Source organism: Panthera uncia (assembly GCF_023721935.1).
Source record: "Panthera uncia isolate 11264 chromosome B2 unlocalized genomic scaffold, Puncia_PCG_1.0 HiC_scaffold_24, whole genome shotgun sequence".
Classification (NCBI taxonomy): domain Eukaryota; kingdom Metazoa; phylum Chordata; class Mammalia; order Carnivora; family Felidae; genus Panthera; species Panthera uncia.
In genome coordinates, this window is record NW_026057580.1 from 38,211,691 (window position 1) to 38,223,432 (window position 11,742).

General features: G+C 34.5%; 1 protein-coding gene across 4 annotated transcripts in view; it reads left to right on the forward strand.

Moving 5' to 3' along the window:
• MYO6 (myosin VI) overlaps positions 1-11,742 on the forward strand; it is a 145,768-nt gene that overhangs the window by 59,226 nt on the left and 74,800 nt on the right. For all 4 annotated transcript variants that reach the window (XM_049652883.1, XM_049652884.1, XM_049652885.1 and 1 more), the window contains exons 3-4: positions 3,894-3,963; positions 8,191-8,264. In XM_049652883.1, coding sequence (XP_049508840.1) covers positions 3,894-3,963; positions 8,191-8,264 — 144 coding nt within the window. The remainder of the gene's footprint in view (positions 1-3,893; positions 3,964-8,190; positions 8,265-11,742) is intronic.

An 11,742-nucleotide genomic window follows, 5' to 3' on the forward strand; every position in this document is an offset into this window, starting at 1 on the left:
GTAAACAACCCAGGAACCTAAATGCATAATATATAATGTGCCATGTTAGAGGAGGCCAATTAAAGATGCTCTCAGGCAAGAAAACACAAGTGTTTCTAGTTTTTCCTCTTATTAACCAAGGACCTCTTTGTACTTACAATGCCATACATGTTCAGAGAATGAAAGGGTTAAGAAATAAGTTCAATTATTTTCATGTATTTGAAATTGTAGGGGAAGGAAAATTTTCCTCTACTTTTTCAGGTCCCTGGCTGGACCTAAGAATCAACTGACATAAGACAGAGTCACTGTTAAAAAGCATACCATTTTTATTACATTTTTCCATGTACTTGGGAGCCTTCACAAGAGAATGAAGATCCAAAGAAGTGACCAGAGGAGAAAGGTTTTATACCTTTTTGACAAAGAAACAAAAAAATTTGTGAAGAATTGATAAGACAAACGGGGTTTGGGCTAAGGGTAGTAGTACATTGTGGTGAAGTAATTAGGAAGGTAAGAGTTAGTATGACTAAGTTATAGATTTCTCTTGGCCTTGATTCCCTTTCTCTTCTTTCTTCCTGGTACAGGGAGGTCACTTTTCACATAGGAATTTTATGTCCTGATTTCAGGGATAAAAAGGAGGGTGACAGTGGCATTCTTTCACCTGCTGTTTCTCAAGAGCCGTTTAATTCAAAATGATCAGTATGTCAAAGTAGTATATTTAGGGAGGGATAGAAATTTAGTGAGCCTTTCATTATCCTTCAAAGTCTTTTTTCATTTTTGTTTAATGTATTTCATACGCACAGTAAATGAAAAGGCTGCAATGAAATGAAAAGTATTATTTTCTAAGTATATTCTATATATATTTTGTTATATCCACAGGTGACAAAATAATTCAATTCAGTCATAGAGGAAACTTGATTTATGAATATATGCTTTTTCATATTTTAAATATCTTATGTGCTTTCAACTGTGCCTTATTAGTATTAATCAGGTACATATAGAGAACCAATAAAAACACTTAAGATTTAAAATGTGGAGTTATGAAAACTTATGGATCTGTAGGTTATTCTATAAATGAAGAAGCTTCTTTCCGTAAAAATGTTTTGGAGGTTAACAAATTCACAGGGATTGCTTCTAACTTTGATTTTTTTTCCCTTCTCTCTGAGCAGGGTCTTAATAAATTATAAAATGACATAATAATCATACAGTTAAAAAGATCCATAAGAGAAGTAATCTTTTACTTAGGTAATTCCTGGTAGAGAGATCATCATCTTTTGAATATTAAGGAATTCAGTGCACAAAGTGATGGACAAGTCCAGTAGATCTGTTTGCTGATATAGTAGAAAGAATGGAAGAGGGTGTGATTGACTCTAGTGGGAAACATGCCTTTGATGATAGTAATGGCTTTTAAAATTTTTTGATTGTGACCAATAGTAAGAAATAGATTTTACATTGCATTTGATATGTGTGTTGTATGTGTGTGTATTTATAAGAAAGAGATTATATATGTCAGGGAGTAGTATTGTGCATGTGAATGCATATTCATGAATGAAACATTCTTACTGATGCATTCTGATGTTTTCTAATATCTTTTATTCTGTTAAAAATGCTGTCTTGAACCTCTAAGTCGATTTCATGTTCCCTATTTGCAGCAGACCAGACTTCAAGCTAAAGCCCTCAATATATGGCTTATTAAGGGTCTACATTTTCTTTCTCTCTCTACTTTGCTAGTCTTATCTTTTATCAACCAACCATTTCCTCCTCATACTCCTGCCATCTGCTTATTTCTAGTGTGTCTGTTCCTCCTTTTCTTCCATTCTTCCTCTCCAGTGTTTATCAAGCCCTCACCATGAACCAGATGGTTTTGGGTGCTTAGTGTCCTTGCTCACAGTACTCATTTTACTTGGAATGCCACTTTCCATAGTTTTTTACTTAGCAAATACTATTTATTTCTCAAGATTCTGATTGAGGTCACCTCCTTTATGAATTTTTTCCACAGATGCCCGATCTCTTCCTCCTCCTCCTATGCAGTAGAATTTACTGTTGATTACTTCTTAGGAGGAGTGGTAAAAATTCTTAGCTGCCTGTAATATTTTATCAGAAATGTTTGTTTACATTTCTCTGTCCCTCCCTACTAGACTATAATCTTCTCAAATGCAGAAACGTATTTGTCCGTTTGGTCATTGGAGCTTGATGTGCTGTGTTTGATGTGTGGTACATGTTTACTGCTGGTGATTAGTGTGTGCTTTGTTATGTGATCTTCCCTTGTTGGGAGAAAAAGCATCCTCCCTGTAAAAGAAAACAATTGCTTTAATGAAACAAATTTTCTTTCTTATTGAGAAAGAAGGCAGTAAAGGAGAGAAGATGAGGGCTGGTGGTAACTGGGGGATGAAGGAGGGAGGGAAACTATATTTTAGGACTCATTACTGGCCTTTTACTCCTGCTCTTAACCTTTCCATTTTAGGATTTTGTTGTCTTCCACTTCTCCATTTTCTGACTTTCTGGAACCTCTTCTGTTTCACGTGGCTCCTAACAAGATAGAACCCAAACCTGGGTCTGAGGAGTCCTTACCCCATTTTCCACATCTGTGAAAGAATGCTAATGTCTGTGACTTTAGCAGTTATTTTTTAATGTGTTTTCCTATAGAATCATTGTCATAAATTGTGGATTGCTTTATATTACCATTAATATACTTAATACATTATGGATCAGTTCTGATTTTGTGGTCTATCCTCTAAACCTTTGCACATTTACAACATTAAGAACATGTGTACTGGGTTCCAAATAATTAACTTCCAGAGTTTTTAGGACATAAAAGTTTTCTAATTTAGGTGTGACTTTCAGTTGAGGTATTACCAGCAGCCTGGATTTTACTCTTTATAGCAGTAGCTTTGTGTTACACTCTTGCATATATGTACATATGTAGACCTATAAATATTATTTTAAAATAATTGAACATTTTTCCTTAGAGTTTTATTTGATATGGATGGAAACTTCAACCACAAGAGTAATTGTAATTGTTTGAGAAGTACAAATTTATAAATAACTGCTAGAATGATATGAATAAAATTTAATTCTCTTTAGGTGTAATTCTCTCTGACAAGATACTATCTTAATTCTAGAGTTTCTGCCATAGCATTTAAGTGATATAATAAATACAGACTCATTCATAGATATCTGTAATTTTATGGACCACATAGTTTTGGATACTGTTTATATTTCTGACACATTTCTGTACAGGAATTTGGATCTAATATGTTTTACTCAAACAATAGCATTAATTAAATAATAGTCTGTGCTGTTGGTATATCTGACTGACCGGATGTTACTTTTTTTTTTTTTTTTTTACAATAAAATCACTGTATATACAAACATTAAAAATTTTATTTTTTAAAAAGTTGCTAAAGTACATACCATGTAAATTTAATATTTAGTTACTTCTGAGGGGCACCTGGGTAGGTCAGTTGGTTTAAGTGTCTGACTCTTGATTTTGGCTCAGGTTGTAATCTCATGGCTTGTGAGTTTGAGCCCCTCATCATGCTTGGGATTCTCTCTCTCCCCTTCTTTCTGCCCCTACCCCTCCTGCTCGCTCTCTCCAAAGAAATAAAACTTAAAAAACTTTTTTAAAAAAATATTAATATATTTCTTATTTTGTCTCATTCTGGGTGTTAGAGGACAGGATGTTTTTTATTGATTTCTATTATTGATTTTATATTCATGATAAAAGTGCATAATATTTGAGTAAAGTTATTATCCTCTTTTTGGGTTAGTGATTTATTTAATAGAAGGATCTTGTATTATATTTTAGTGAAGAGCATATTGTTGCTATTATTACAATGTACGCAACCAATTAAGTTCATTTATTTTTCTTACTGTTTATAAGCTGCTAGTTTAATGAGCTCTTGTTTTTTTGTTAGACATTTTTGGCTCTCATAAACCAAGTGTTCCCTGCAGAAGAAGACAGCAAAAAAGATGTGGAAGATAATTGTAAGTATCAAGTTAAAAAATAGTTCTTAGCACAGAAAAGGAAGCTATCCTTCCAAAAAACAAACCAGTGGTTATATTACTAGGTATACTATACTGGTTCAGAAGAAATGTAGCCTTTTGACATGAAGGTTCATGTGAATGGAGGAGCTCAAAAGTCCTGAATTCATTATTGTTTCACATTTGCACTATGGTGAAAGAGTCTCTTGAATGCCCTTTTAGTGTTATCTCAGTTGTGTAAATGTGGGGAATGGTAATAATTTATTATGAAGCCTGAACTAAAGATCTCTTGTTAACAGTTTGGAAAGAGTTATTTTGAGCCTCCTCTAGAATCAGATGATTTTTATGGTAGTATATGTGGTTCAGTAATTTGGAAGTTGAGTCAAGAGGACCCATTTAATGTCACTGTTTAAAGGAAACAGACATTAAAAAAATGTATAATAAGAGGAGCCTGAGTGGCATAGTTGGTTGAGCCTCCGACTCTTGATCTCTGCTCAGGTCATGATCTTGCGGTTTGTCAGTTCGAGCCCTGCATCGGACTCTGCACTGATGGCGTGAAGCCTGCTTGGGATTCTGTCTCTCCATCTCTCTGCCCCTCCCCAGCTTGTGCGCGCGCTCTCTCTCTCTCTCTCTCTCTCTCTCTCTCTCTCAAAATAAATTAACTTAAAAAGTTCTTTAAATGTATAAGTACTAATTGAAAAATTGATTTTAGGACATTATATTTTACCTTAGCATGTTTGGTGGAAAAACTATACAGTGAACCAGGCCATGTTTATTCTTTTGTTTTCAAGGTTAAGCAGTTTCATTTTTTTATTTGGCAGTAAATATTTAAGAATCATATCCAGTTGTCTTGGTATCATTATTGGTATCTGACATTAAAAACTGTCTACTTAACGAGGTACCTGAGTGGCTTAGTCAGTTAAGTGTCCAACTTCGGCTCAGGTCATGATCTCACAGTTTGTGAGTTGAGCCCTGCATCGAGTTCTGTGCTGACTTTGGAGCCTAGAACTTGCTTCAGATCCTGTATCTCCCTCTCTCTCTGCCCCTCCCCTGCTTGCACCCTGTGTCTCTCTCAAAAATAAATAAACATTAAAAACAAAACAAAACAATTCTCCATTTAAAACAGGTAAGAGGTGCCTGATTGGCTCTGTTGGTAGAGCATGCAATTCTTGATTTTAGGGTTTTGGGTTCAAACCTCACATTGGGTGTATTTTAAAAATAAAATCTTAAAAACAAAAAAAGGTAAGAGAAAGGAATGTATTTTGTCCTTGTTGATTTTTCTTTAGAGTTCACATTTGAGTAAGCCTCTAATGTCCCAAGTATGGATGGGACAGCATGGAATAGTGGAGTAATAGGAGGCACAAGGGACTCAGGGAGAGCCTGAGTTCACATTCTGACTATGCTGTTAGAAAGATGTGTGCCTGTGAGCAATTTATCTCTCCTCTTAGAGCATCTCATCTGTAAAATGGGAGTAATAATGTGTATGTGGCATGTTTAGAGATGATATATTTAAAATCCGTGGTGTAGTGCCTGACCTTCATCAGTCTCTCAAATGGTAGCTGTTATTATTTGGTGTAAGAGATTGAGGAAAAAAAATTTGGATTTCCGTTTTCCCAATTTCTCAAAATTGATGGAGAATTTGTCTTAACAGCAATCACAACAACAACAACAACAAAAACTGAAAAGAAAGTAAGTGCAAAAGAAAGAATGAGATTCTACTATATATAAAATAAGAGAGAATTCTGTTCTGTTAAAACTTCCTGGGACATTCAGAACTATGAATTAATCCTGTTCACATATTATAATAATGTTTTTTTTGTTTATATATCCACATGTAGCTAAACATAATAAATGGTTTTGAATTATTTCTAGTGCATTAATAATAATTTTTTTTTTAACATTTATTTATTGTTGAGAGACAGAGACAGAGCATGAGCAGGGGAGGGGCAGAGAGAGAGGGAGACACAGAATCTGAAGTAGGCTCCAGGCTTTGAGCTGTCAGCACACAGCCCGATGCGGGGCTCGAACCCATGAACTGTGAGATCATGACCTGAGCTGACATTGGATGCTTAACCGACTGAGCCACCCAGGCGCCCCTGATCCATTAATATTTTAGAACTTGGTTGTATGATATTCTCTCTGCTTCCTTTAAGTAATAATTCCTACTCCCACAATACACTGCCCTGGGAACGCTAATCATTTAAACCTGTAGTGACATGTGAATGACTGCTTGCTCTCATTTCCTTTACCTTCTTCCACCAACACATCCCCAGATATTTCAGGAATATCTGTTAATGAAACTCAACTAAAATATCTGCCAATGGACACAAGGATCTTCTTCTTAAATTGTAATGCATGGGCTATTCCGTTTTCATTAAGACGTGGAAAGGTAAATGGTATTTCACAATGGTTGTTCAGAAGAAGGTGAGAGATGGGGGAGTGGTTGAACATCGATAAGAAAAGATGACATGTAAGTCAGGCTCCTGGGACGAAGGTGGAAGAAGTGCAGGGATATAGAAAGGTTGGTGACCAGAACCTAAATTGGATACACCTCTGCTGCCTAACTCCTCTACATCTTTCTCAATTCAAGGGAAAGATGCCATTCATCTGTTAGGAGGCTTCACCCACCAACTTACTTCTTGTTTTATTCTGCCTTAAGTGGCATTAGGAAACAGTAAGACACATGTCCTGGGAAAGTGAACTGGCTACATTATATGACTATAGAAGCATGGGCAGTCTTTATTGAGATAGATATAGCAAGAGACTCTTGTTTGACAGAATTGATTAGGTACTGAATTTTATGTTAGGCATATATACAGTGTAGGTATAAGTACGACTTCCGTGAAGGATTAAGTAAACAAGCAAATTAATCAGGCATAGTTCTGCCCTCAAGGATCTATCTGGTTTAATAGCCAAAATCAGATATATACAAAATGATAATCATCATATAGGCAGTCTGGGCTAAGTACCATAAAGAAAGTACAAAGAAGAAAGTAGTTCTAGTGGTGGTGGTGGTGGCAGTAGCAAGAATGGGGAATTTTCCTTTGAGAGATAATTTTTGAATTGACCTTAGAGGATAGGTAGATTTTTGACACCTAGAGATATAGAGGTGGAGTCCAATGCATGAATATGTTTGGGTTTGATAAGTAGTTTAGTCTGCCTGCAAGTTAGACCATAGTAAAGGGAGTTGTGGAAAATTATATGAAAAGATCAGTTGAATGCAAGTTTAATAAAGGACTTGAATATCAGACTTGAATATGGACTTTGGTAGTTGATGGAATCTCGCTGATATATTTTGAGGAGGAGAGAGCTTTTTAATTAGTTTTCTAGCATAGTTAGATTCATGTGCTGAGTAGTCTGGATGGATTGGAGAAAAGAGAAAATGCTAATAATAGAAACAAAGTGGTTGGGAAAAAGTGGTTTTGTCTACTCCAGCATGTGGTAGAAATGGAGAAATGAAACTCAAGTGATTGGAGGGCTGGGAGAGTAGATTAGGCTGGGAGAATAGAGTAAATCAGAGTACATTATATTATTTTAATGTTACATATCATATAAGGCACATTAACAATATTGTATGTATATGTGTATATATGTATGTATGTATATATATGTGTGTGTGTATATATATATATATAATGTAATATTATACTCTGACATATGAGTAGAGCAGATCTCAGAAAAATAAGATTTCTACCCTGATTGTGTTGTTGAGTAGTTGCATGTCCTGGGTTAACACATACCATTTTTGCAGGACTCTTATTTCATATCAGTTGTGAAGTACTGACTGATCTGATGGCCCCACTCATTCTAAAATTTTATCTTTTGTAGTTTTTCTGTAAAATTCTGAACATCAGATTTAATTAGTGGATTCACTTTGTTGTATTGAAAGTATATTAAAATCAATGCTATCTGAAGTAGTACTTTCTTTCCACTTGAATTGTACTGAACTTTTTAACCAGTGTTCATTAATGTGTACTCACTTGGTATTTGCTAGATGTACTTACTTGGTTGGAACTATGTTGTTTAATGATATCACTGTAACACATGTGTAGATTGGAGGTATTTTAAATTGGCCTCTGGGGTTTACATGTACCAGTGTTATAAAAAGATGGAATTAAATCTAACCTAGTAGGTGGATTTTTAGCTTGGGTCAAAGTGATTCAGATTTAGATAGTATTAATTTGATTTTACTTTTCAAATATTTAAAGATTTACAAATTTTATGTTTCAGGTTCACTAATGTATTTAAATGAAGCCACTCTTCTTCATAATATCAAAGTTCGATACAGTAAAGACAGAATTTATGTAAGTATTTTACCTATGATTTAGGTTTTTGTGGGGATAATTGTTTTACATGCTACTGTTTGATTTTGTTAAGCTTCAAATTTTCTAACAGATCAAATCTTGTTCTGAGCCTATTGAATAGAGTATGACCTCCATGTGGATAAGGATTTTTTTCTAAAAGTTTACTGCTCTAATTCCATGGCTAGGAACATGCATCATACATCATAGGCACTTAATAAATATTTGTGGAATGAAACAATGAATTCAGAGCATCATCTTTCAGACTTGAAAATGTCCAATTTAGTTTAAAAAAATTAATTATTTTGGGTTTTGATTTCTTATTTTTGGTATATGTCTATAGATACGTTAATTCACTATTCACAGTATTCTGCAAAAATTTAAGATAACTATAAAGAATATATGTTGAAATAAAAATTTTGATGGTAAAGAAATGTACATTAAAGTAGAAGGCAGTGCCTGAGGAAATCTTAAGAACATCAAAACACTGATCATAGAAATAGTTGCAATATTTCATTAAACCCGAGATGACTTACCTTAAAAAACCAGAATATTAAAAAACGAAAGACAATGCTTTTAATATAAGCTAGGGTTTACACCACATTTTTCAGATGGATACTTAACTGGTATGTTTTAATTATAATTATTCATTGGGTATGTATGAGGTTTTTATTTTAATATGACCTACTTGTAAATTCCTTTGTTGGCTGGAGATAAATTACCACACTGTAGTTCTCCTGTTCTAAAGATGGGACTCCATTATTTTTGAAAGAAGAAAACACATGGCTTCTTTGACTCTCCCCAGATCAAATAGCAGTCTTAATCTTTTATATCACTATCAATTCTCCTAATTATACTCACTTAATTCTGACTAAATTACCTTTGTCTTTGCCATCTGTCCAAGTAGTGACAGCTGGGAAATAGAACTAGTCTTTTTAGAAGAGTTTACTTGCTGTCTTTCAATTGTATATAATATTAGTCCTCACTTTCTTGTTTGATTTTTTTTTTTTTTCAAATTCAACTAGTCAGGGAATATATTTGGGTTGATATATGGTTATTTTTTTTAATTTTTTTATTTTTTGGTTATTCGTGATTAGAAATATATTTAGAAGCAAAACTCACTCAGTCGGCAGACTCATACTTAGTATCTGATGTGTGCTAAATGCTGTTTTAGTTACCAAAATAATGTCCATTTTTAAAATTTGTTAAAACAAATTTGTTTTTTCTTTAATTTTTTTTTAAAGTTTATTTATTTTCGAGACAGAGACAGAGCATGAACGGGGGAGGGGCAGAGAGAGAGGGAGACACAGAATCGGAAGTAGGCTCCAGGCTCTGATCCATCAGCCCAGAGCCCGATGCGAGGCTCGAACTCACGGACCGCGAGATAGTGACCTGAGCTGAAGTCAGACGCTTTACCAACTGAGCCACCCAGGCGCCCCAAAACAAATTTGTTTTAACAGATTTGTTAATCTTTGAAGTAGAACTGGTCACTATTTTGTCTGTACATGTCTTATATTAATAACTTGGTGGTAGAGCAATCATATTTATTTGAGCAAATTTTAATTGTATATTTTTTCTAGAAGTTTGGAAAATTTTTATTACTTTTTTAAAATTTTAAAATATTTTATTTATTTTTGAGAGAGAGAGTAAGTAGGGGAAGGGCAGAGAGAGAGAGGGAGACAGAGGATCCGAAGCGGGCTCTGTGCTGACAGCAGAGACACGAGCTCACAAACCGTGAGTTCATGACCTGAGCTGAAGTTAGACATTCAACCAACTGAGCCACCCAAGCACTCTGGAAAATTTTTATTACTTTTATAAGAATGATTATCCTTTTTAAGAATTGAGATACTTTATTTTTATTTGGGATGTTTATACAAAAGCTTAACACTCATAGGATTTTCATTGGTTTTTTAATGTTTCTTTGTTGGTGTGGTATTGCACATGCTGACCTGTCCATTAATAACTGAAGGTTTACATGCATATTAATTATACTTTCAAGAAAATTAGTTTTCTTTTTTTCACATTTAGTTGACCTATAAGTCTTTTCTAAATTGCATGATTGATAGAAAAAATGATCTATTTGTGAAACTTAAGTTTTGGTTTCTCATGTATAATGTCTGTATCACTCTGGAGTATTTTAGGGTTATTCCTAGCTTTTTAGATCTTTCTTAACCGAAGATACGTATGCAGTTAGGCAAATGACCTCTATTAGTGGCTGTTTGGCATCATCAGCTTCTGTTTGGAAAACCAGTGTTTTCAAAGTTAACTGAAGCCATGATTAGTATGTTTTTTTAGCCAATTATGTCTTTTGGTTATAAAACCATCAAAATAACCATCTAGTTATTATTACTATAACATATGGAAGAGGAGGAAACAGTTTGAAATAAGAGTTTACATTTGATATTTTTCTATTTCTCATCAACCAGAATTATCACTGTTCTTCCTTACAGTTGAGTAGAACTCACATTTAACATTTTTATTGGTTACTAATATCTCTGTAACTTTCCTTTGTCTCCCACAGAAATATTTTAAAAATTTAAAAATTAAAAATTTTTTTATTCCATTGCAGTAAACATCTTTGAGAGCATTCACTGAATTTTAGATTAGTAATCTGAGAGTTCAGGGTTTCTGCATCATTTCCCTTCTACAACTAGAAGCAGAAAAGAGAAAAGTATGGTAGAAAAGAGAAAAAATATGGTCCTGCCTGCCCTAGTTTGGCCAGTAAACCACTGCTAATTGCTAAACCACAACTCTTTTTCTACCCACAAGGAATTTTATAAATCCTATTGGTGCTTTTTTTCTGGTCTTTTAGAACCACAGTTAAATTCCAAATTTAAAAGCAAACTTAAGTTGCTCATTAAACATTTAGCCTGTCAGTGTTCTAGGCAATGGTTAGCATATGTTGTTTTGCAAAAATCTGGGACTAAGTGGTCACCACAGCACTAAATCAGTCTTTGGCGTTCAGTGATGGGGATAGGCCTAGAGGATCGTGTGAGTTATATTAAGCTCTTCGGTAGCACTGTAAATAAAGTAGTCCAGGTGAGGAATATAAATGACCAAAACTCGAGCTGTAGAAATAGAACTAGGAGGATGGCTTCCATAAATGGAGTCAACAGAAGAAGGCTAATTGATATGGAGACTTCGACGCTGCTCTTTGTCTGTGGCTTGGTGGTGATGCCATGAACCAGGGGGCAGGGGTTGCATATAGGAGGAGAGCATTTTCTTTGAGGCAAAGGGGGGGGGGGGGGGGCGGTCAAGAGAGATAATCTTGATTTTGGATATGCAGAGTTTGAGATGCAGATGGGGTGAGAAGATGAAAATATTTATTAAAAGTTAGAGAAATACAGGTCCTGTAGAGGGAATGTTTAGGGCTGGAAATGCCGATTTAGGAGTCCTAATTTATATAGAGAATTAAAGGTGTCTATTTGCTGAATTTTCTTTTTCCTATGACCCTTGTTTAGTTTTATTTTTTAATTTTTTT